Source organism: Acanthaster planci, linkage group LG12 (genome assembly GCF_054643075.1).
Source record: "Acanthaster planci isolate LZ-2023a linkage group LG12, COTS_SCS, whole genome shotgun sequence".
Lineage (NCBI taxonomy): Eukaryota > Metazoa > Echinodermata > Asteroidea > Valvatida > Acanthasteridae > Acanthaster > Acanthaster planci.
This window is the reverse complement of record NC_141788.1, coordinates 12871385-12898876: the sequence shown is the minus strand read 5'-3', so window position 1 is coordinate 12898876 and position 27492 is coordinate 12871385. Positions and strand designations below refer to the sequence as shown.

Sequence of the window (27492 nt, the reverse complement as noted above, 5' to 3'; positions counted from 1 at the left end):
TATGAGGAATACTAAAACAAATATAACATGGTTTATTTTGGTTGGACAGTCAATGTCAGCTCCCCAAGGTATTTGGACTTTGTCTGGGGAACTAGTTTGTCAACTCCCAATACCTTGGGGAACTAACATCGACTGTCCAACCTCAAACCACATTTACCTTGGATATGATGTGGCTGCCAGCTCCAGCAGTGCCCAGTATGGGAAATCCATTACTGGTTGTGTACAGCTGGCAAATTACATGAACATGAAAGATTTACTAGGTACTGGTAGGGGAGGTTTAGAATGCTGGTGGGATAGGGGAGGGGACAGGGTCGACCTTTTATTCTGGTTTTTCTGATGATTATGACAGTTTACCAGTTTGTTAGACCTTGCTTCTGAGCCTGGGGCTATGCATTCTATTCTTACATTATGACTTGCTCTTTTGAAGCTTTGCAAATATCACAACCATACATAAATATCCATGTACCTTACACCTTTAGATACTTTTATATGAGGAGCCCAAACTGCAGCTTTTCCTTTTTGCATTGGTACTGTGCATGTACTCATTTGTCAATTTAAAAGGTTGTTTTGAAATCAGAATAATCTTGCACACACACAGAGTACAGTATTTGTTCCAAACTTTTGTATAAATAAAGCTGTTTTTAGATTTACACAATGTAACTCTTTCAGGAGATAGTTTTTCTTCAAAATTAAGAGTGTTCGTTCACATACAATAAGGTCAAGCATTTAATTGTTACTTTTTTAAGGGTGATGGAAATAAAGGTCATTTGTACATGTACATAATACATGTACACCTGCCACCCATTGCTGTCTTATACCTACAGTAAATATGGTGTTGTCTTTAAGACGGGTACAAATTTATTGAAGTGCAGTACATCAGATATGTCATATCAGTGCTTGCTTTGCTTTAATAGACTCAAACCTCCAAAACACATACAATGGGCATTCCCATATGGACTCATAAACCACTATGAAAAAGTTTTTGCCATAACAGACCAGCAGAATGTCACCTATTGTGGATGCTGTGCAAATCACCTTTAATCTAAGCAGGATATGACGTGGTGATGACGTGTAGACAGCTACATGTACATGTACCATGGTACAGTACATACACTATTGTATACTTGATGTCAAATATGTACCTTTGTAGAAAAGGGAACGTTTGTTTTGATTCTCCACCGATATTCAGAGATGGTGCGTGCATGTACATGGATGTCCACTGATTATTTGTGCTGACGGAATACCCTCCACTTCTTAGTCTCCAGCATTTTACCTGACATCTAAATCAATTAAAAATCCAACAAAACGATCAAATCTGCCATGTTTCAAGTGGCAAATGGATAAGAAGTCAAGCTACATGCTTGCTTACATTCTGTCTGTGCATATTAAATGCTCATGTTGGTGTGTTGGTGTGCCATACACAAGGAGAGAGGGAACCATTCCACAATTTTGCAAGCCCCAACGGATCTCTGTGTCCACTTCTGGGACTCCCTTACCTGTTAAATCTTACTTTTGCATATTTCTCTATTTAAGGCTCCCAACCACTACTTTTTCTTAATACCATAGTTAATAGCACCCTCAGCACCCAGGTCTTAGTATCTGCATTAGTCTGGTACCTTCAACCTCTTTTTCTCTAGTGCTCCCACTGGTCAGATGTATTATTTTCATGCTCCCAAAGGCTTGCGAATCTTCCCTCATTATCGCTAGTTCTTGTACAGTGTATATGTTTTCCATTATAAGTTGATTCCGCCAAGTGTGTGTGGTTGATTTCTGTTTTATAGATAATAAAGACGGAGTTGTTTTCTTTCTCCATTTTTTGTCGGTGGAAAATCGCCAGTTTGTTTTAGATTTAACATGGCGGAGTCACATAAGAGTAAGCACGTTGCTACTCCACCCAACTTGCAGTTTGTGTCACTGCATCAAACCCAGAGCTCGTTAGACCCGCATGACTTGTGTCCCCGCGGCCATCCCAATACACCTGAAAATACTTGTAGAATCTGTCGTGCATGGGGCGATGAGGGTTGGGATGCAGTAACCACTTAGCTTAATTCCCAGTCCCTGTCAGTTGATTCGACTGCCTGTACTTCACCAGACTCTTTACATCACAAGTGGTCATCAAACTCAAAATTGGGCTCATCTAAGTCACTCAATAGGGACAAGCTTCCTGGGCCTCAAGCCCCTGGTAAAAACACTCTGCAAGGCCGCCCATGTACCAGAGACACGCCTTTTGGGCCTCTGGCCTCCAGTATGTAAGAAGAAATCACAGCCGATTCCACCGGCTACACATCACATAAATCCCCATTATCCAGCTGTGAAAGGAGTAAACTTGAAGATGCACTTGGGAAAGTAGACACAGCGGCTTGCACAGGTCTGCGGTGTCCTGCTTTCTGCAACTCTTGTCAGAATGTTTACTCCCCGTTTTTACTCCCCGAAAACAACAGAGCTGCGTTTCCATTGTTTGGATGACTGCCTTCAAATTTAATGGGAACAGTTCATTCACATTGCTGCGCTTGCTACCATGGTCCATATGGCTATTGTCGTGGATACCATTTTTCTGCCTTCCAAGGGGGCTAGGACACGACTCATCCTCTTTCCCTTTTGGGAGCAGACTTATTTCACAGCAAATTTCAAGAAGCTACAGAAGCATGAAGCCAAGCGCTTGGAGGCTACTGATAGAATTAATGTCAGGAAACCCTCTAGCTCAGACACTTTACATGCGCCAGCCAACAGGCAGCCCAGGGGTTCCAACAACAATTTCCTCTGAAGTCCTTTTGTGGGCGTGGCCAAGCCTCCACTTCCAGCAACAGCCCAATCAGGCATGCTCAGAACAAGTCTAATTCACCCAGAGAGGCCAGTTTATCATCCCAAGGGCACACCTTTTGACCCTCATACACCCCATCGCCCCAAATCAAGTTATGGCTGAGGTTCTTGGAGGAAATGATTATTCACCTCCTATGGCCTACTGTTGAGGGCCAGTAGGCAGCTGTCTCAAATATTTTGCTAAGACTCGGGGCCTTTTTGTCAAGACAGTACTCAATACAAGCTGACTGGTATATCTTGTGCACAGTGTGGCCAAACCCACTCAATGCAGAACTGACAGTCTCATAGAGTGTGTTGCCTTTTTCCACATTCCACCGAAAGCCTTGGCTTGGCTGCATCTTCCAGGCTTCATGGCAAGTCTGGTTGTATTGTACCATGGTGCAGGCTAAGAATTTGCCCCATCCAACTCCGTCTGTTCTACTGTCGACCAAGGATTCATCCTTAAGGACGTCTTGCCCATGTAGGCCAACATTCAAGGTCACCTTTGATGGTGGTTAAATCTCAAGATAGGTCAGCTTTGCATCCCCTCAAGCCGACAGTGGCCCTCATAATGGATGCATCCAGTCAGGGTTGGGGGCTCATCTTGGCATGGAGTCAGTCTCGGGGACTTGAAACATGGCCGAGGGCCTTTACCATATCAATATTCTTGAGGTACAGCACTAGCGGTCAAGAAGGTGCTGATCCAGTTTTATCGAACAAAAACAGACCAAGCAGTGATGATCAAATCAGACAACTCCACCTTTGTCTCCTACATAAATCACAGAGGGGGCACATGGCCTCCTCAGCTGTGCATGCACACCTTGAACCTTCTAATATGGTGCATCAAGAACGAAATAAGTGTAGGCCAGACAGCAACCGACATTACGGGCAAACTAAACTTCATGGCAGATGCCCTTTCCAGAGGGAAGGTTCTTCAGACAGAATGGACCCCACAGCTGCCAGTGGTTCAGCATATATTCCGAAGGCTGGATCACTCACACATCGACCTCTTTGCCTCAACCCTCAACAATCACTTACCAGTATACTGATCCAAACTCTTTGGCAACAGATGCATTTTTAGTAAACTGAACAAATATGTTTGGCTATGTGTTCGCAACGATCTTTCTCTTTCCATGGGCCTTGAGAAAGATAGTCGGAACATTGCAAAATCATCCTCATTGCACTGTTCTGGCCTCGCCAACCTTAGTTCTAGAGTTTTCAAGATGTATAAATTAACATCTCCCCAACGCAAAAATACATCTTGAAAATAGTTTGGGGTACCTGTTGCATCACCTGACTCGAACCGGCCAGCCAACCCCGGCAAGCTCGGTGGTCGAGTGGTTAAGATGTCTGCAGTAGTAAGCAGGAGGTCGTGGGTTCGAGTCCCACCCGAGTAAGCTTGTGAATTTTTTTCTCAAGGTCTTGGACAAGCACTCAGCATACAGTTTTTATCAATATGTACATTGGGTCAGGGCAAAACCTGATTTATAAATTGGTTCTAGAGGCTCATCAACCTTCTCATTCACCCTCTGATTGTACTACATCAAAGGGAGGACCTTCTGGCTCAGCCACACTCCCAAATGTTACTACCAGATTCGGAGACACTTCACTTGATGTGCTGACTATTGTGGAGCGATCTTTACGAGCAGCAGGACTTTCGGCAGATGAAGTGTCAATTGCTCTCCACAGCCATAGAGCCTTAACATGACAGGCATATGGTAGCCGATTACGACATTATTATAAATGGTGCAGGGACAGACTTGTTGATCCATCCACAACAACTGTAGGACAGATAAGTGATTTCCTCATGGAAAGGTTTGTCAGTATCCACAATTAGAGGCTATCGTTCTGCAATAGTGGCAATTCATACTGGATTCTCTGACAGATCAACAGTCTCAAATAACACTTTTAAAACATCAATACCAGGGCATGTTCATAAGTCACCCACCTTTGCAGCGCTTAGTTCCCTCTTGGGACTTGGGCTTAGTCCTTACAACCTTGACTGAAGCTTCATTTGAAGCTCTGGCTAATGCCTCTCTGGTACATTTAACCTTGAAAACAGTTTTCTGGTAGCAGCGGCTACTGCTAGGAGATGCAGTGAACCTCACGGGCTTACTAAAGAGCTTGGCCATGCTCGTTGGGAACTGCACATTTTGCGGTTACTTCCTCATAAATTGTTCCCAGCAAAGAATCAGACATCTTTCCAGCCATCAGATATCTTTATTCGACAGATAAAAACCATTTCTTCAGTCAGCAATGATAAGCTCTTGTGCCCAGTCTGGGCTCTCAAGTGGTACATTAGTCGAATTAAGTCACTACAGGATGAGACTACTCGGTTTATTACTACAACCCAACCTTACTCCGGGGCAACTAAGGACACAATCTTTGGATGGGTAGTAAGGACAATCAACATGTCCTTGCCGAATTGGCCAACAGAGACTGATAACAATGCGCATGCTTATGATACAAGAGCAATGACATTATCATGGGCATTCTTAAAAGGTGTTCCTCTTCCGACTGGTCCTCTACTGGCGGCTGCTTGGAAAATGCTGTCAACATTTGTCTTGTGCTACTTTTCTTCATGTTTGTCGTTTTATACCACAATTTGCACTTGGACTTGCTAGTTTACTAATGTATATACAGTGTATTGCTTGGTAGATCTTTTACTTAGAGCAGCCTTACCCTACCCCTCCTCTTCGAACGGTGCTACTCTTTGCAAAAGTGAGGTTTAACAGGTGAGGGAGTCCCAGAAGTGGACTCCCCCCAAATCAGAGGTGATCTGGGAGTCCAAGAGGGGACGATACTTACCTGCTAATCCCCTGCCCACCGTCCTTCCCCATGCGGGACTCAGCTGACAGGAGCAATTTAAGTGCTTGTGATAGAGACAAGAGGACAAAGGTACCAGGCTAATGCAGGTACTAGGACCTGGGCGCTGAGGATGCTATTAACTGTGTTTTGTTTTTTAATTAGTGGGTGGGAGCCTTAGCTGGAGAAATATACAAAAGTAAGGTTTAACAGGTATCGTCCCCGTGGACTCCCAAATCACCTTTGATTTAGGGGGGAATTTGTGCATAATACTAAAAGCTCTTCTGTATCTGAAACAGTTTACAATGCAGTCATGATAAATCTACAGCATAGAACCGTTCCCATTGGACTAATTAGCAACTATGATACCATGATTTCACAGAAATTTTCCACGACCACTCTTTCCTTGTAAGTAGTTTTCACATCAAGGTCGTGGTATGCTGACTGGAATAATTGTTTACCAGGTGTGGCCATTGGAATTCATTTTGTAGTTCTACAGGAAAGTCATAAGGTAACCCCCAAAAAATCCAATAAGAATACAGCTTAAGCCTGGTTGCATCACTATTTGTCAACATTTTCTTTGTGGGTACATGTACCAGCACATATACGTGTAGCATGGGAAAATTAACTTTATACATGGATGAGAAAAGTTCAGAACTCACTACCGACTTTAGCAAATGGGACTAGTCTTGGTTCCAAGACCTTCCTGTAGTTTATTCTGCGACAAAAACTCTCACTGGACGAATCGCTATTGCAGAAATCAGCTGGTATGTGTCAAAAGAGGGAGCTGCCACAGTTAATTGCATAAATCATACGCCACACACTGCACGCTTATCAGATCGCGTCTTTCACTGAAGATTAACAGGACTCAAGCCGAAGACCACACTCTAGGTAGGAGGGCCAATACATGACATATTACTTGACTTGTCTCTGCTGATCTGCTACACTGAGTATGGCCAGACCATGTAGCTACATTATATGGCGGAAGCTAGGAATTGAACAAATAAACTGGGGGACACACTACTCTGAAAAGGAAGCGGAACTTTAAACTAAACTGAATGTTTTTAAGAGAAGCTTTAATCACAAACTAATTTCTGGATCTGCCCCATACATTTAAATTGATTGCAGGGATGTACATCAAGGAACCAGAATAGTTATGTGATAATGTGACTTTTATTTGACAAAAGATGTCAGTTCTTAACATCTAGGAATAAGGTACATCCTGAACAACATGTAACTATAGCTTAAGACTAATCCTTCATTGCACTTGCTCTAAGACACTGCTTTAACTTTCCAAACATTCACATTTGTTTGTAATTGTATATAGGGTCCAATCAAAAGGTGTCAAATTATAATGTGAATACTTGGTTTTCCTGATATTGGCCACCTACCATTGCAGTATAGAGACCCTTTCCCACGAGCACTGGAAACACACATCTGTGATGGTTGGTGCCCAGTGCCTGTCACAAGGGTCGTTTGCCATTCTTTGCAAGCTGCCACTGTTGCAAAAAGGTTTGTTTGTAGCATAACTTTTGGGGAGGTAACCAATGTTATTAAGCACAATAACACTGAACTAAAAATATATACATGTACATGTAGACCACCCAACCTTTATGGTAATGGGTCATAAGACTACTCAACAGCCTTCCCGTGCAAAAACTGAACCCCTGCACATGTGAGGCAATGAGCTTGTCAGTAAAATTGAACAGCGGTTGAAATCATCATTTGCTTCAATGGATTCATCTGGAGAGTAATGTTGAATGTAATTAGTACTACACAAAGTTTGTGTACTGCACATGTGGCTACACTACTGCTGGGCTTGTATGAAGTCATGTGAGAATTCCCCCTGGAAGATAAGGGGGGCAGAGATGGAAGATTTCCACAGGAGTGCAAAGTGATGCTCAGTAACCTCTTTACACAGGGGTGTCATAGTTGACATAAATACATGCACGTATGCATGCCTGTTGAAGCCATCAATGGCCACTCGGTCATCTGGATGTGTCAGTGAGAATGATATACATGTTCATGTAATAGAAATAGAATTCATGTAAATATTGTTCATGTGCATTTGAAAACCTTAATTTTGTTTCTTACCCATAACCACCAAAGCTAGATACATAGTAAGGCTTGTATTTATTTACATGAATGATCTCTCAGATTCTCCCAGATTTTGCAGAAAACTCCCAGTAGATTGGTTGGTCTTCTGACTCCCAACACATCTGAAAAATCTCCTGGATTGTCAAGTTTTGTTTACAGTTTTTAATGACTTGAATTTTTTACTGCCAAGGTCTGAGTTTAATCAAAGTTTACATAAAAATATTTTGTCTTGGATGTCTCCGCTTTTCTTCAACTGAAAATTACTTGCATAAAATGTAAATGTACAGTCACTGGCGGTGTATGTACCGCATACATGCACATGGGTGCCACACTGTCAATTGCAAGAGTACATGCACTATTTCCAAGGCTTAAAATGTTTACCAGTGAATAGTCTGTCAATGTTGCCACCCATACTGCAGACATCGTACTTCTGAGATGGATACCAGACGGTTGTCATGCACCCCAGAACACAATTGTCAATGTTACAGACGTATGTGATGAAAAGTCGTGACGAAAGACTCGACAAAATTGAAGAAGCATCTTCAGAAATACAGTGTAAGATAGAATGGTCATGTGCATGAAGGTCAAAGAAGGGCAGATATTTTGCATTATGCCTAGTATGCAGTAGTGATATATCAGTGAAGGGTAGTGGTCACAACAATGTTTTGCAACACATTGGGTCCAAGAAACATCTGCCATCTGTCTGAGAAACCAATGCCATTTGTAGCCATCTGCCACAAATGGCATTGGTCAATACTTCAGATCGGTGGATGACGATGAAAGTGTTAGAGTAGAGACATACTTCACTGGGTTTTTAGTGGAGCCTAACTTACGGATAGCATCATATTATGTTAAACTATAAAACATTGAAACTTTTTATTAAAATAGTGTACCAGAGAGTTTCAGCAGTCAAAAGTTGCCGTGGAATCACATGTTGTTTGACCGTAAAGAAACTCCTGCACAGGTGAAAAAGAATCCTAGGAAGAACCATAAGTTTTAACGTGAAATCTTGGCAGCTATTGGTGCCTTAAAAATAAGACGACTGTGGCCAGGGAATGCCTCAGATTGCACCTCAGAGTAACTTGAATGCAAAACTTGGATGTCAACAAAGTCACAGTTCCAAATGGAATTGGAAACATAGCACTGTCAGAATGTGCTGCTTCAGTGGCCATGCAACTGGCAAGACTTTTTCACTTCTGTTTCAGTGTTGGGTACTTCACCTTTAAGGCCCCTTCACACGAGTGAATGAAACGCATGTCTGCGATGTTTGGTGCTGAGTGTCTGTCGCGAGGGTCACTTGCAATTTTATTGCATTGCAAGCTCTCACATGGTACATCAAGCACATTAGCGAACGTCCCTTGTTTTGTAGCATTTGCTGCAATATTCCTTGAATGGTGGAATTATAGGGTATCAGCATTTTTCCTGCCATGTACACGCATCCTTTTTTGCAAGTCTCCACAAACATTTTAGTAGCCCCTGCCTATGCACCTGTCTTTTAGATTTTGTAACTCGATTTTCTGACAATCCTGAACATTTTTTGTGTTCATCGGACCCACAAGTAGACTTTGCAACAGTATAATTATCTCTGCTGGTTAGTAAGCTCCCAGTGGCACTTTATCATATATACCCTGATACGTATATACACATCTAATTTATAAACAGAAAATATCAAGCTCTATCTTTGAAAATGCTGTGAAGAAAAATTTTTCCTATTCAAGGCTCTAAAGGAATTTGTTTTAAAGGGAATGTAAAGTCCAGTTTGTTTTTGACTTTCGTGGCTTTTCGAAAATGTTAATAGTGATCCTGAGCCTTAGGCATAGAAAAATTTTACCTGTGTAGCAATTTAAGTTTTAATGCTTGTGTTGTTAAGAAAACTTCATGGTGCAAGATATCGCACTGTTTTTCTGCATGCTGATGTGAATATACATACTTGCCAGTGTCAACATAATGGTTGAAGTGGTCCGTTAACTTCAATTTGAATGACAACTTTATACACATATTGGGTCTTCCATCTGTCAATCAACAAGTTTGATGGTTCCTCTTATTCACCATCCTTGCTATTCACACTGTGTCCTGTTGTTGGTATGCCCTGGCCTTTTCCCAACAAATATTGTCATCATTAGTGCAGATTAAACCTCTGAATGGGCAATTTGATGTTTGAATGAAAGATTGGCATTGCATTCGAGTGCAAAGTGCTTTGACTCCTTGCCAGCTAAAGGCAAGGTCAGGGTTTACAGGAGTATGTGAACTTGATGGAAAATTAAGTTACTGAAATGTATTGTCTGCTTGTGAAGTAACATGAAAAGATTGCTTGTCATTTATATTGAGTCATTTCAAAGCAAAATAACAAATTCTCTAATGAACTATGAAAGGATACAATTTAGTTTAGTTGTTTTGGCTTAGTTTGGAGGGTGTTTGGAGAGGGATTTGATTTTTTTTGGGGGGGGGAGTTGTTTAGTTTACCCCAGTCTTTAAAGAGGAAATAATGTGAACTCAAAGAAACTTAATGCATGTAAGTTACATATACCAGCAATTTTCTTAAAATTCACCTGGAAATATCTTTCTTATTTCCATAAAAAATAAGTGTCATAGATTTGATACTATTATAATCAGCAAGCAAAACAAAACAATTGAAAACATTAATTATAGGTCACTCTCTGCTTAAGAACACAAAAAATCGGACTTTTCTGAGGGTTGATCAAATTATTCTGTGAACTAAGCTTGTTTTACATGTACATGTATATAAACACAAATTTTCCGACCTGTATTTAAAAAGTTAAAGGTACATACATGTATATTAGGTTTCACCATTGGAAGTATTAGAAATGCATAGATGATGAACATATTCTGTAGATGTCAAGCCCCACAATCTTGCCACTGGATGACCTGCCTTAGGCAAGGGCAACAACACAGTCCAAATCTTACAACTATACAATTTGGTATCAAAAATCCACACTAATAATGCCAATGTGATTGCCATTTGTATTTGATCAAGTGAAGTTGCTTGCCTCTTTATTACACAGATTTTGACTTTACCAGAAATGGAATGTCTATTGTTTTCTTGCTAGTGAGGATGCTGGCGCCCACAACTCTCACCAGTGAAATGATATGCTCCAAAATGATCTGTAGTGATGTAGTCAAATCCAATTCATCCACGTCTTAGCCAAGTCCACAAAGGCTTGAAACTTAGTCCAAATTGCCAAGTCTGATTCCAGACATGAAAGGGATGTTATAGCAAATTAATATACATAGTTAAGCAAACAAAAAATTGTACACTAACAAAACCTCACCATGTCAAATTGGTTTTCAAATATTTTCATGCCTTTGTATTAAAGCAGTAGGTTAATCCAGTTGTTCCCATTGTTGGTTTTTGTTATTTAGAGATTCAAAGTCAAAGTCAGACTTGCAAATGGTCCACTTTACACAGGTCTATGGGTCCAAACATTTCTCTGAATCTGAGCAAAAATACATGTAGCCAAAAAAACTTGACACCAAACGAAAGAATGCGATGTTGAAAAGAAAAATCCAAAAAAAGAGGCAATGGCCCCCCCCAAAAAAGTGACCCTGAAGAAAAGTGACAGAGAAAACAGGCCATTGGAACATATGGAACACCATACATTGGCTTTCTGGGTTGGCTCAACTTGGCTGCCTGAGTTGGCTGGCTCGTTTGGCTAGCTGGGTTGGCTCAACTTGGCTGCCTGAGTTGGCTGGCTTGATTTGCTAGCTGGGTTGGCTGGCTTGGTTGGCTACCTGAGTTGGCTGGCTTGGTTGGCTAGCTGGGTTGGCTGGCTTGGTTGGCTAGCTGGGTTGGCTGGCTTGGTGGGCTACCTGAGTTGGCTGGCTTGGTTGGCTAGCTGGGTTGGCTCAACTTGGCTGCCCGAGTTGGCTGGCTTGGTTTGCTAGCTGGGTTGGCTGGCTTGGTGGGCTACCTGAGTTGGCTGGCTTGGTTGGCTAGCTGAGTTGGCTGGCTGTATTAGCTGGCTAGGTTATCTGGTTTGGGTTTTGTTGTATATTGTTTGATTTCTCCCAACCTTTTCAACCCCTTTTCTTTTCCTGTTTAACTCCTTTACAGGTTCATTTGGCCGTGGAGGGGGTCGTGGAGGTCGTGGAGGTGCAGGTCGTGGAGGGAGAGGTGGAGGAGGTGGGAGTGGACCCCCATTGCGTTGATTACTGATCAAGGGTACATGTGTTTACTACTGGACCCTCTGTTACACTTTTAATGATGGCTGCATCAAGAATTTTACTTTTAACATGAAATGACCATAGCCTGTCATCATGTGCAACAAAGAGTTACTTAAGCTGCAAATTACTGTACAAGAGTGGATCCGGAACCTTTTTTTTTTTGGTACCAAGTTTTTGGGGAGGCAAAAAAGGCATGGTAAGGCTATATTTTAGGGCTTTTTACATGTTTTTGGAAGGAAGTGAAATAGACCCAAAATCACCTTTCTCTGATTATTTTTGTTCTTGTTTTGCTTGGGGGAGGGGCAACCTCGATCTGTCAGTGTGTCAATGCTGTGTTCAATCAGTTGTGTATATTGAGCAGGACTCTCCCCAAGGCTGAAATGTGCTGTTGGCTGCATTCTCCATATTTCACCCATGGAAGTAGCCCTGTCCAAGGTGGTCTCGGTGCATTTTGAGGGGAGATCATTGGGCCTGACACAGGGGACCCATGGCTACAAGCCACCATGCACTGTCATGGTACACCAACCCTGGTACAGTACAAGTAGAGCTATGGCAAACTCACAGAGTAAGCTATGTGTACTGATGCAGTGTACTTGTACAATAGTGTACATATGTAGCACAATGCATCCACATACATGTACATGTGTTTGCATGTACAGTGTATGTGTCATACATGGCCTGATGAGTTGAAAGACTGGTTTGGTCCTGTACACATACTGACACACACACGTACATGTACACAGCGCGAGTCAGCAGATTATGATGGTAGTACCAACAACGGGTCAACTGTATGACAAGCCCAACACCTCAATCAATTGGAAGAGATGCTTGGATTACTCCATACTTTAATCTGGAGTTCATCATTTGCAGTTATCTAAAAAGTGACCGACAAAATTATTTTATATAATGGGTTTTGCCCTTACCCAACGTATATATATATTGATAAACACTGTATGCTCAGTGCTTGTCCGAGAGCTTGTGAAAAAAGTCACAAGCTTACTCGGGTGGGACTCCAACCTCCTCAATGCAAAAAATACATCTTGAAAATAGTTCGCGGTACCCGCTGCTTCACGTGACTCAGACCAGCCAGCTGACCCCAGCAAGCTCGGTGGTCGAGTGGTTAAGACATCTGCACTATTAAGCAGGAGGTCGTGGGTTCGAGTCCCACCCGAATAAGCTTGTGACTTTTTTTCGAAAGTTTTGGGACAAGCACTGAGCATACAGTGTTTATCAATATATATGTTGGGTCAGGGCAAAATAAATTAATTTCTCCCCAATGCAAAAAGACATCTTGAAAACAAAATTATTGTTGAAAAGCATACTTGGTTCCAAGATGGTCATGGGACTAAACTCCCAGTGAAATTCTTCAGGTAAGCTGTTATTTTGAAGAACACAGTGAAAGAAGCCAGTTGCCATTAGAAGTATGCCTGAGTGTTGACACGACACACATGCATGTTCAGTTACTCTAATTGGTCATTACAGTGCGGACATCATGTAGCTGCACTTGACTGAACATAAAAACATGTCCCATTCATTGAACCCAGGTGCAATTCAAAACATGACTCAGCAACTTTTGATCTGAAATCAAAATCTCAGAATATTTTTTTCTCAGAATATAGTATTCACTGAAACAAAACTTCATTGGGTTTGTTCTTAAGCACCGTTCTTTAGATTTTGAGTACTTCTGTCGCCTCAAATGAACACAATGCATGAAAAATGAAGTGAAAAATGGATGGACTTCAACTTGAAGCCGTGGCCTGGGATGTTTTCCCAAGTTACAGTCATGATATTGCAACTGAATGCCTGAGAGGAGTCTGACTTTTATCTTTCTTGTATAATGAACTGATTGAGGAGGTACTAATTTTCCAAGTTAAAAGCAAGGAAAAGGTAGAGACTTGTACACAACAGAACATTGTCACCACACTTACTTTGAAATCAAGGATTAGTATAATAGAACAGAAAAAGTAAAACGAAAAACCAGCTAGCACTGTTTTTTTCTCCTTGAGAAGGAAAAACGCACTGATGAGGAAGAGGTTGATGACATCCTAACAATGAGTTTTGCCTCACTTGGGCTCCAATTTTACTGGAATCACGGGAACCCTGCAATATGGGTCAGTCAAGAAAAAATCCCTGTGGTTGGAGAAATCTGAGAAGTCTGCTCCTGAAAGTCTGTCTTGTCTAGTATTTCACATAAATGTCTCTGTTGTGCAGTGCTTTGGCCCCTTTCAGAAATATTAAACTGTTGAGTCTCATCATAGCTTGCATCCAACTGGGATTTGGTTTTGCATCCAGTCTTCCAAGTTAAGGGTTAATAAAATGCCCTCATGATGTTGGCACTTAGGCTTTTAACTGAAGTGAAAGTTTCGGAGGTTGTGTAGCTCATAAGTATCGCATACCATGATGTGAAAAATTTATACCAGAGATGTTAGCTTGTACTTTATGACTAATTGGGAGTCAGCTATTTGGGGATAGGTAAAATGTAGTTCTGACTATTTTGGTTTTGGTGTGTTTTTTGTTGATTTAGTTTAAGTTCCAACCACTACAGCTTTATTTGGTTTCAAAGGATATCTGCATCCAATTGTGGGACATGTGGGTATTGGAATATAGTTTGTTTGCCCTTTGTCCCTTTTCTGCAGAGAGCTTTCTTAATCAGGTTGATTCGTGGTGTAGCCAGTATGTACAAATTATTAATTTTTCCACCAGTGTTCAAATTATTTTTCCATCAAAATACAAATTTTTAGCTCACCACCAGCAGTGTGTTCACTGCAATGCTCCCCTGTGGAGAGAGCAACAAAGGTTTGCATGGATATGACCATCTGGTATAACCTTTCTGTAGGAGGCCAAAGTATCATGATTATAGTAAGAGGATTAGATAATGATGTAGTAATAGAAACGATGCATACATGTATATGCAAAGAAAATAAAGCTCCAGGACAAAGTTCCAGAAAGAATTCCATGGCACAGTTTTCCAATTCAGAAATGTTGACATGTACTTGTAGACCTTGCCTGGCTGGGGGCATTTCAAAATTACATGTGGGCTAAAATTTGTAGATACCCCCTCCCCCCCAAATGAAAAATAACATCTCTGTCTATTTTATCAGTCATGTTCTGTCCCCCATGTAGTCAAGCATTCATATAAGCAAATTACTGCACAGTTGGTATATACATGTACATGTACTATTACTATTTGGGTTACAGGTTATATTTGTCATGCTATTGTAATGTACATGTACACTTTGTTTAGCCAACCAGTCAGGCAAACTGTGGTGCTAAACTGTTTTGTTTGACATGATTAAAAACTTTGATGCAAAGGTTATTTTCTTCAGTAATTTGTACACTGTACATGCAAACAAAGTATATACCCCCAGTTAATTAAACCAAACCTAACCTAAATTACCCTTATGTATATGTGAAATTTATTTAAACTTTGATTCACAGTTTTAACAAGAAACACCGAGATAACAACACAAGGCACAAAGCAAATTTTTATTCCAATGCTTTTGTCTATCCTTTTTGGCGAGCTGCGAAGCAAATGCAAGCCTATGTAATACCTATTTCCATCTTCTGTCCGTCAGGCCATCCATCTGTCCGTCCGTCGGGCCATCTTCAAATGTTAAAGTTTTTCCTTGCAGGTACATAGGTGTTACAATGTGCCATTGAGTGCTTGTTGGCTTTCTCTTGGAATTCTGTCATTATTTAAATTATAGCATTAATGCATTGAAGCATAGTATATGAATTTAATGGAAAATTGTTAAAGTTGAATGTTAACGTTTTGAGTTAAGTACTTACCGTGTAGTACATTCATGTATATGAACCTACAGTACATGTATACATATGTAGTGAGCACTCCTATAATGTACATGTACATGTGTAGACTGTGTTTAGCCACATACAAACGTACTTGCACACTGTATGTGGGAAAAATGTAAGGGATGGGGGGACTCCAAGTGATAGATCAGGATGTTTGTTGGGGGAGGGGTTCCTGTAGGAGGAGGATCATGGGGACAAGGTACATGTATGTAGAAAGTGGATGAAATGCTGGGTAAGGTTGGCGTGATGTTTGGGCTGGATTAGTGGGATGATGGGGCAGCCAGAGTAAGAAGTGAAGAGAGGGTTGGAGTAGGAAATGAATGGGACGATGGGGAGGGGGCAGAGTAGGAGATGGATAGGATGATGGGGAAGGTCGGAGTAGGAGATGGATAGGATGATGGGGAAGGTCGGAGTAGGAGATGGATAGGATGATGGGGAGGAGGCAGAGAAAGAAGTGGATAGGATAATGGGGAGGGGGCGGAGTAGGAAATGGATAGGATAATTGGGAGGGACAAAGTAGGAGATGAATTGGATAAGGTGAAGGAGATGAATCGGATGGTAGAGTGGGGCAAATTAGGAGATGGACAAGATGATGGAGGGGTGGAGTAAGAGATGGATAGGATGATGGAGGGGTGGAGTAGGATATGGATGGAAAGATAAGGTGGATGTTGGATTGGAGATAGATGGGATTAGGGGTGGAGTCAAAGTAGACATGGTAGATATAGGATGATGGGATATGGATGATGGGGGTAGAATTGTAGAGGATAGGATGATGGGGTTGGATGCAAAGTGCAAAACTGTACTTTAGAGGAAGTTTAATTATGCCCCATCCATCAAACTCACAGATGCACTGCTTATCTAGGCATTCAGGTCTTGTCTGACTGTACTGGATCCATATTCTTCAGGCATTCCTCTCTCATGTAAAAAACTATGGAGCCTTTGTACGCCTATCTCCCTTGTTGATGGCCTTATGCTGATTTACTTTTAGGGATTTGCTTGCATAATCTTTATGAAAGGGACAGAAAATAGGACATTTTCTTTTTATCCTTTGCCGTGGTCATCTGGGTAGTCTCTTTATTTGTATAACTTGGATGGCTTTTAACAAAAGCTGTTATTACAGGAAAGAAATTCAAATTCATAAGAAGCAGTGAGCCATGGCGGCTTTGCCGTTCTAGTCTTTATACTTATTTTGGGCTGAGAGAAAATTGAAGCTCGTGCTAATATGCAGGTCATAAAAGTGCAGGCGGGACACTGGCGCACGTCAATCACAGCTTGTTGGTTGGGGCATCTGTCATCTTTCCCCTATCTCTAGTTTTCCTCATACCATCGCGTCCCCTTTTAACTACTTCAGAGATGGATGGTCTGCCCTGACCTTCCCATAAATATTTATGTCAGCTTAGACCGTGTTTATCTCAATCTACTTGCGGTCACTGTTCTGCCAAGGAAAAGTGTTCTGACACGTGGGTGATCCACAGGTTGACATTCGACTCACTCGTTTGTCAAACATGGTTGTCTGTGACTGGTAAACCTTTTTGTATATTAGTAGGTAGGCCTACTGCGAATTATATAGATTCGTACTCATTATCCCAGTTTTCATTATAAACTGACAATTTTGATTTTAAAAATCCGCTTCACTATAGATTGAGCTAATTTCTATACAAATTATCACGCTAAAACATACATAGTTCTGTGAAAATTTTGACATAATTTGAAAGTTCAGGTGTTAGGATGCCCGTGGACGTGAATTTGGTGTACAGTTTGCCTGATTAAGTCGGAGGTTGCAAGTTATCCTGTATAACTACACCTAGTAAATATTCCTGAGGAAATTGTCGGCGTCATCGGCCGATTTGGCCGCGCATCCAGGAAGTAGAGCTGATACACGCCCAGGTGAGACGTATCATCCTGGTGTATCCAGCAAAGCTCGCGGCCGTATTTTTTTTCTGGTTTCACCAACTCCACAGTTCAGAAACAAAATGTTTTTTGTCAGTTTGCGCGTGAATAGTTTTATGAGTAAAACAAATACAACATCATTTGATGGGAGGTAGTATACAAATACATGTACAGCATGGTTTGAAGGGGAAGTAGTGGGAGTTATTGGTCCCGGGGTAAAGGTCGCCTTGACTACCTCCCAACGCGAGGCAAGGGGCAAGTTTGGGCGCGAGCCAATGCACAGGCGGAATTCAGTTGCGCTTGAACGTCTCTAGTCGGCCTATTTTTTAAAATCTCATCGTTACATTTCACCATTGGCTGCAATTCTCGTACAGTTTTATTCATGTGAATGGTTCCCTCCCCAATGATAAATGAAATCAGTTATTGGTAACCAGCGAATAGCTGATTTCGAGCGACCATGCCCTGGGGCCTAGTCCCAAATGGTCGTCTAGCTAGTTCAAACAATCCGTCGTTTGGGGCGGTGTTAGTCCAAATAGGGCCTACAGTAATTATAGCCGTCGCTCGAACCTGCCCAAAAAATCCGTGAGGATTACATACCACAGACTACATGTCTACGAGGCGGGTTCAGAGGGAAGTTTTGGTGCTACCAGAAAAAATACTACTGAACAGAAGCAAGCTGGATACTCCCGGGAATGATGTTACATGGGCACTTATCAGTTTTACTTCCCGAGCGCGCGGAAAAATCGGCCAATGACGCGCTACACTTTGCTCGTGAATATTTATGAGGTGTAGGTTTAAAAAACTTGTCCCAAGGTGAAGGTTAGCTAGACTGCCTCCTTCCACTTTGCGTCAGGATGTATTCAAGAAGCTGATACACTCCTTGGGACCAATAATTCTCACTGCTTCCCCTCAAAGCATGCTATATTTGTAATAATTTGGCGAGGGTGTACATGTATGTGATAGCAAACGTGCAAGTAGTCCCATGTGGAGTCCAACACCCCTCAACGTGGTGCACTGGTGTAGGGGAATACCAGATGGGGTGACGGTACGGTGGGGACCTCGTTTGCTCTGGTACATGTACCGCCACGGTAGCCATGAAGGTGTGGAACCCTGAAACAGACCGACCAACAGAGCTCTGGCAAACCTGCTCCACCAGGGATCACTCATCAGTACAGTAGAGGCAGCCATCTGCCGGCGCGGCCCTCTTGTCGTCTTACTGTCTTACTTACCACTTGGACAAACGACAGGACGCGAAGCGGTTCAAGCGTGGAATGCGCACCCCCACTTTCACCGGCCAAAACAAGTCTTAGCGCAGGCTTGGCTCTCCCACCTATCCGTTTTTCCTACTTCAAGTCATGCGGCGACAGACAATGTGTGATAGAAACAGTTGAGGTTGACAGTGGAAGTTCTTAGCATGGACTCTGCACGTACGGTGTGATGGCCGTTCTGCGACGCAACTGGGACAAGTGTCCGGTCCGTGTTCTGCCGGCGTGTCTAGGCAGCCTTATTTAAGGGTAGCACTGCCCGTCCCAATCCAGGAAAGGGACAAGAATAGTGTCCTCAAAAAAGCTTGTGCTGCCTGAGCTCGACCAGGTAACCACGCCTCGAGAGTTGTCCCAATATTGCGTTCAGAAATCTTTGGAAAACTCCAACCACCTGGAACAGCCTCAAAAAACAAACAAAATTAGATCACTTCTCCTCTCTTCTTGGAACATCTGGGAAACACCAGTGGAACCGGGAGACCTCCTCGAAGAACAGGAATCGTAGCCTCTGAGCTCCTACGATGCAGAGTGGACATTTGCGCTCTCAGTGAAACCCGTCTCCACAACGAAGGACCCATCAGCGAAGCACAAGCAGAATACACCTTTTCTTGGAAGGGTTTATCCCCAGCAGAGCAACGAACCCATGGTGTTGGTTTGGCAACAAGGAATGAAATCCTTTCCAGGATACCGGAGTCCCCTTGGCATCAGCTCGCGACTGATGACGGTCCCTTCGCTTCTCATTAATGAAGAGATCCCTCGTGACCATCATCAATGCATACGCTTACACCCTGTACTCTGAGGAAGAAGCGGAAGAGGCTTTCTGCGCTTCTTTGGATGAAACAATCCGCAACGTTCCTGTGCCTGACAAGATCGCCCTACTCACCGATTTCGATGCTCGTGTAGGGAGGAATTCCAGCAAAGGTCATCGGTACACTCTAAAAGTGTGTTAATCTTTTTAAACACAGTTTTGCTATCAGTTTGCATATAAGAACGTGGACGAGGTTTTTCCCTTCGTAAAGAACAAGAACGTTACACTCCCAAGACTACCTGGCACATCCGGCATCCACTGCTCTCTTGCAAAAATGGAAGCAAAGTCAGCCACTCTGCGCATACTTCGTGAAATCCCCAGTGAATAGTGGATCAATAAAGGCCAAGAAATCCATTGCTGTGCCTACAAAATCAAGTCCTATGAGTTTTCCCAATGCCACCAAAGGCATATGTGGCCCTTAGACGTACGGTGGTTCTGGTACGCTCTGCAGATGGCAACACCCCCCCCCCGGGACAAGCTACAAATTCTTGAACGTTGAGCAGAACACTTCCAGGATCTCCTGAACAGAGAAAACGTGTCCGAAAGCACAGCCCTTAATAAGCTCCCAACATTCTCACTAGTTCCAGAATTGGTTGAATGTCCAGCCCTCAAAGAAGTGCAAAAAGCAGTTCTAGCCTTAAAGAACCGTGAAAAAAGCTCCTGGTGAAGATGCGATCCCTGGAGAAGTGTACGAGCATGGAGGCCTATACCTACTCCGGAAACTCACCGATTTCTGCTCCGTTTGCTGAAATCATGGTACAGTTTCCGACTCATGAAAGCACGCAACTATAGTCTCTACATGTATATACCAGGAGAAAGGGGATTGCTCTACACATGGCAACAGCAGCGGCACATCCCTCCTCGATGTTGCTGGCAAGATACTTGCCCGTGTCATGCTACACCGACTCATTTTCCCCTATTGCTGAGCGATTACTCCCAAAGACCCAAACTAAACCCCAAGTCGTATGTAAAACCATACACCCTAGGGGTTAGGGTTATTGAGGTTCCCAGTGCCACTAGTAGAGAAGCAACGCCATAGCATTATGTTGCCACCACCATGTTTTACGGTTAGAACTGTTTTCTTCGGCATGTATGCTTCTCCTTGCATCCTCCTGGCAATATCCATGTGGCCAAACAACTCCATCTTTATCTCATTAGACCACAGGACCGATGACCAAAAGGTAGGATCTTGGTTCAGATGTACTCTAGCAAATACCAGACCAGCCTCCTTATGTTTCTTCCTGAGTAGTGGTGTCCTTCTGGGCCTGCGTCTGTGGAGACCTCCTTTGTGCAGTACTCGCTGATGGTTGCCTTTGACACCTTCGTCCCTGCCTCGTCAAGGGTATCCATTAGGGCCTTGGTTGTGATCTGTGGGTTGTTGTTGGCTTCCTGGTAGATCTGTCTGGCGATTCTAGGAGATACTTTGCACTTCCTGCCACGCCCATTGAGGTTTTTCACTGCGTTGAAGCTCTTATGCTTCTTATGATACTCTGAACTGTTTGCAAGAGGGACCTCATATTGCTTGGAAATTGCCTTGCAGCCTTTGCTTTCTTTATAGGCATTCACGATACGCTGGCGTCTGTCATCACCGAGTTCCTTCTTCTTGGCCATGGTGATTAGTAACTGAGAATGATCTGAAAACTTTTCTTATTTTTATACTCTCTGGGAGAGACAGCATTTCATCAGAATCTTGAACACAACGTCATGAAGAAGGTATTTATTCTATTGAAACATCTTGAAATAGCTTCATGCCAAAGATTCTTGCAGTCACAGAAAGTAAAAATAAGCAGTATGAATGAAAGGACATGAATAATTTTGACCAGGAGTATCTATTATTATGCAAATGAAGTTTAGCCAACACGTATGTGGGTTTGTGTATTGCAACAAATAGACAAAAGATATAGTGGAAGTACCAGCATAATAGCTTTAACGAATAAAGAGTTTAGAACAAATATGTTATTTTCCAAAGGGTATGAATAATTTTGAGCACAACTTGTACCTCGGCAGCATTATCTCTTACGGGGCCCCACTCAACGAAAAGATCACCAAATGAGATCCGTCAAGCGTCTTCTGCTTTTGGCCGTTTTTGCAAACGGACGTGTATATCAAACCACAACCTTCGCATCAGTACTAAAGTCGCTGTCTGCTATGCTGTATACACCTCCTCCTTCTTTTTGTATGGATGTGAAGCATGGACACTCTACAGAAAGTCAAGACCCTGGAAGCGTTCCATGTGCGCTGCCTTCAACATATTCTCGGAGTTACCTGGGAGGAGAGATTACTCACACACAGCAAATCGACTTCATGGACCGTCATGGCTTTTTAAATTGTTTTCCCTTTTTGAGTGCCATTAAATACATGTTGGTTGTTTGGGATGTCCGAAAATTCTTCAACAATCCGCCTTGATTTTTTTGCTCACCGCGAAAAGGTGGGTGGAGGGATGATTCAATGGCCCATTCCCCGGTTCAGGTGGGGGAAGTATACAAACCCATCCTCCCGGGATTTACATCTATGAACAAACCCAACTTGCGAGCAAAGACTTTGTGTTGGTTTTCAATTTTTTTTGGGGGGGGGGCAATTTAGCACTACATCCCCATCACATCCCATGTAAATATTGTCCACGCGCACGCACAACGACCTACATTTTTCGGCTTGATCTAAAATCGTTATTCGGCTGGGCAGCTTTGGCACAACGCATGCTTGCGGCACTATTTGCGACCACAAGTTCAACGAGTCGTGAATTTAGTCGCAAATACTTTTGTCAATATTGCTGATTGGCGATGTCCCTTCTGGGCCTCTATCGATGCCTGACCTAAGATTTTTATCAAGAGTCGTCAGGGAATCTTTGGACAGGGAACCAGACTGTGGACGTGAATAGAGCAGCACATTCTGTGTTCTGAAGTTCAGACTTCAAGGCACGGATCGGAAGTATGATGATGGGTTTGTTGTCTTTGTTCGGGAAGCTCTGTTGGTGTTTGTGATGGGAGGGCTATACGCTGGGGGAATGAGCCCTTCTATAAAATATGTATCTCTTTGAGGAATAATCTTCAAAATTCCTGAGGCATATTTGGCGTGTCTTCTGAAACCGTCTTACTTTAATTATTTAGTCAGTGGCTTTCAATTTTCGCTTGTACACTAACTCACACATAGCTCTGCGGATACTTTGAATTCATTTGAAATATCGTAAGACAAAAATGTTAACTTTAAATCGGGAAATCTTGGCACAACGCCTGTTTGGAATTTGTAAAAAAATTGTTTTAATATGCCCTTTTCAACTTCCGAATGCTGGGATAAATTTTATTGCTTTTTCCGACTTTGGTGCTTCGTAGCTTTCATTACGATGAAGAAAGAAGTTTCCCGCTATGCGAAACAAAATGACGATGCCTTGTGCCGACTCCGGGCCATAACCCTTCCTTTTTGCTGACCACTTCATCGTTTAATCTTCCATTTTGCTCCAAAACCAAAGTTGAATTTCAAAATAATCTCCTCGAAAGCTTTCCATTCAAAGTGCCCTATCACGTGTCCTGATTTTCAGGGAAAGACACGTCGGTCCCTTTGACGGAGGTTTTGTGACCATTTGTTATTTGAATGGGACCAAATCCCATGTCACGGTACATGGGAATGGGAAACAATATATACGTGTATTTTCAGTATCGTAGACCCGATCCTCTCGTATCCCGCACAATATCAAGTGATGAAAAGTAAAAAAAAAAATGAGAGCTTTAAAAGGCGATTCGGTGCTTCTTTCGGCCTACCAGTAGTATGAAGGAAAACAAACACAAGCAGCGTACCAAAACAAAACAAAAAAAAAATCCTCGGAACTTTGAAGACATCAGGCAGAGGTAAGTGTCTGTGAAATGGAGCTGTGGTTAGATTAACTCCGGAGGTTGGCAGAAGTTGTAGATTCATATTGTACGAGGCTCCTCTGAAGGTGTCATCCGACTTGTTATTAGGATAACGACGTATCACAGGGCAGATGAGGGCATATCCTTTGAAATCTGTCACAGGATGACAACACTGAAATTAAGATGACGACATCCCAAATTAATCCCAAGATGAAGACATCTTAGAGGTACGATGTCGGTATCCTGATTAATTTAACATTGAGGCGATGACATGCCGTGAGTTGCAAGTGAGTTGTCTACATCCAATAACCAGGTGAACGATATCCTACAAGTGAAATATTATCTTAGGACATTGACAGCCTACTCCAAGATTTCTTCACCCCGTGACAAATTATCTCAGGAGGTTGTCATTTATTTTCCAAATGTTGTCACCCTATATTTCTCAACATGTCGACTTACAATTTTCAGGATATGGTCATCCTGCTATGATTTCTGGGCAAAATTTACTATTTCTTGCAAGTTCATTCAAGTGTACTTACTCTTGCCAATATGACTGCCTTTCTTAACAAAGTTGGATATTTTGGGTCAAGTTTTGGGTTCTCTGAAATGTAATGAGTAGAATTATCTTATTCTTTTTTGACTGTCGGTCGATTAATTTGAATGAGCAGTTCTTATTCCAATTGGCTTTTATGGGTGACGTCAGAGAAATAGTTTAAGTCCAGAGATCTTGGGGCTATCTCACAGCCTGAGGCTTGTTTAATGCACATGTGTGTTCAAGGCTATTCCATGAGGCATTGTGCTTTTAAAGCGGTGATCATATTTCGATATGCCGAGGACAGCTTAGATCTGATTTAGAAGGAACTGCAGTCATAGTTAGGAAAATTATTCTGAAGAAACTGGCAGTTTCAACAAGGTGTATACTTCAGTTTTACTTTTCACGTTCTGTGATCCTTCTAAACCCTCCATTTTTGCATTCAAAACGGTGCGGTTCGTGTATAGGATGATTTGTGAAAGTAGCCCCTGGTCACCCAGGCATGAACATTCCCTAATAAATGCACAAAAGCTTTGCCCACAAGTCGATGCCGACACACTTTCCGAAGAGAGTTGTTTGTTGAAACTTTTCTGATCGTCTAATTTTTGTATACATCCTTTTTGTGCGTGTGTAATGGACACATGTACTTGTACTAAATGGTGATTTTGCAGTGTGTCCTTTTGAAAATTTGTTTGAAGTTTTAAAAAGACTGTCATTTATGAGTTAAGGATTTTTCTTTTGAAATTGGCGTATAGAAATTACTTTAATTCAAACTTTACTCAAAGAACTCCAACGGACACCAGACATCCTGACAAATTTTTAAGTTATAAATTAATGTTTACAACAAAGTTGTATGGCCGTCTATTTGTGATGTCTATAGGAAGGTTGAGGTCATAATACACGGTGTACAAACCTTTCCCACTATATTAATAATCTGTTCAACAAGTGTGACATGAACGTACAAGAAGTACATCCAACAGTACACGAAATTGACGTATCAAAAATTATGCTGAATTCTAAGGACTTGGTTAAACTGTATTATCCCGTTATGGAGGTCCCAGAATCATTTTGGAGGAATGTTGGCTCCATTTACTGCATTCCACAAGTGTGCATCCTTGGATGAAAATCCACATGAAGGCTAAAAAGTGATTGAAGTCTATCCAGTTCGTAAGTGACTTCGTCACAAAGGCGGACGCGTCACGATTTGCAGGCTCCCATTGGACAATCGCTGAAGTTGCGCGTTAACTTCCGGTTCCATGGTTCCATGGCCGTTTCTCAATACTCGGCTTGGGCTCTGTCTGAGGCTTCATCTGTTTTTTACTTCCCGACTTTGAGGTTGAAAGCGCAATAGTAAGTCTGATAGCGCCACAAAACATCAAGTAAGATGCAAAAGAGCCAAACATTACAGTACTTCAATTTAAGTTAAACGCTTCAGGCCCACAATCAGGGATTGGTTTCCTACTCGAAGCCTGAGTCGGAGACGAAGTTGAGTATTCGAAAACGGCCCATGCAAACGGCGATCAATGCATGCACCCCCCCATGTGCTCTGCATGTGCAGTGGGCGTGGTTTAAACTGAAGTGACGTCACACTTATGAACCAGATAAGAATGCATATGTAGATACCCGTATATGCATATATCGCTTTTAAGTAATGCTGCATTCTTTTCATCCTTTCTGTGCACTTATTTTTATTTTCCATGCACAGATTGTGTTTTAGGGTGAGATTATATACTTGCACATACCTTCTGGTGGATATAACCACCGAGCTTAACATACACTACAGCCCTAGCTTCTCTTCCTCCGCGCGTAAAAAAGTTAACGCCGTCGAATTATATCGAATTATGTACTTGGTTTATTATCATTACCAACACAGAATGAACGTTAATCTATCGCTATAGGGATTCAAAATCATTACTCTTCTCAATTTATATTCTATGATGCTGGAACGTGCGTTTGACAACATGGCACAGAGGTTGATTGGATGTTGTCAGAAAAAGTCGATATTTGACGTTGAGCGAATGTAATGCTTCCACTGTTGATTTCGCAGCTAGAGTTCAACGTTAGAAAAACTTTTAAATACAACTAATATCAGCGTTCATTCAATGCACGCTTTTCGACGTGGCATCAACGTTGATATCTGACGTTGAGTAGATGTTTTGCTTCCACTGTTGATTTTGGGGCTAGCGTTCAACGTTAGAAAAACTTTCAAATACTATCATAATTCCACGTTAGTTAGGCCACTGGGTTTAAATTACATTCAACAGATTGAAAATACATAAATAACACTATCCAAAATACTAACAACAGTGCAGAACGTAATAAAATTATCGAGAACCATGTGTCATGTACACGTTACGGACATCAGGTAAATTGAAACAGTTTTTAAAAATCCCGTGACAGAATTATCAGCATCCCATTGCATTGATGTCATTTTAGTGGCGTGATGCTGGGTGTTGTTTTATAGGGCATTATCCACTTGTACCATCATCCACTGTTGCTGCACGAGAGTCTGTGTGTGACTTGACCCCAAGAGGCGGGCATTGTAAATGACCAGAACCTTCTTGAGTACATATACCTATACTCCATAAATATCTGACGTTCTGTTACATGTAGTTTACCCTTCTTAAGCTTACATAATTGTAAGACGTTTCTTGAAACTTATAAACGTAGAGTACAGTAATTTCTGGAAAAACAAGATAACCTAAGTAAAACCAGGACGAGTGGACTATGGCAGGATTGAGTGTACGATGAGACTTTTGTGTCTGTCAGGACCCGTGACCTGCTGGCGGTTCGTCTGTTGAGCGATTGGAACAAGTTCATCTTGACCAAGAAGTGCTGAGAGAGGTGACTCTAATTCTGATAGAGAGGTTTTGTAAGCTCAGTCTACAGTTCAGTATTTTGTGGTTTTCTAGTCCCCATATTTTGGCAACAGGGGTCAGCTAGGGTCTCTCGCCGTTTTGTCTATTTCCGCGCGTTTGTTGGGGGTGAATTTGCCCTGCGGGGTGCACCGCAGCAAATAAATTATCATAGACAGCAGTGATAAATCCCCCTACTTCACAAATATTTAAAAAATACTCACAACTCTCACTGGTGTTCAGGCTGTGCAGAAAAACGATGTTCGACATGTCCTCTTTCATTTTCCTTTCAATTTTTAGTGGGTTGACCAATGAATTTTTGAGAAATTCTCACCCAAAGCAGACCACCCCTAAAACGAAGGAAATTTCACTGCCCAGGAAAGTAACCATTTTGAAAATGCACCCCTCTGCAAAATGGCTGAAATAGTGCCACTTTCGGACCCGATTGCATCCGAATTGCTCACAATTGGAAGCCCTGGGTCCGGGCCAGAGGTCCAGTGCCATATTTCTTCAATTCCCCAGATCCATGGCTCCCAGGACCCTCTAATATAGAATAGTTTGAGTGTATAACTTTTATTAATGAGCTCGGCGGACATATTTCTAGCTT

General features: G+C 42.2%; 1 protein-coding gene and 1 long non-coding RNA gene across 5 annotated transcripts in view; one reads left to right on the top strand and one right to left on the bottom strand.

Annotated features, from left to right (window-relative positions):
* lsm4 (LSM4 homolog, U6 small nuclear RNA and mRNA degradation associated) overlaps nt 1–15276 on the top strand; it is a 51708-nt gene extending 36432 nt beyond the window's left edge. For all 4 annotated transcript variants that reach the window (XM_087144565.1, XM_087144564.1, XM_087144563.1 and 1 more), the window contains one exon: nt 11774–15276. In XM_087144565.1, the coding sequence (XP_087000691.1) occupies nt 11774–11875 (102 nt within the window). In that variant the 3' untranslated portion in view covers nt 11876–15276. The remainder of the gene's footprint in view (nt 1–11773) is intronic.
* LOC147797167 (uncharacterized) overlaps nt 1–27492 on the bottom strand; it is a 59242-nt gene that overhangs the window by 29777 nt on the left and 1973 nt on the right. The window lies entirely within an intron of this gene.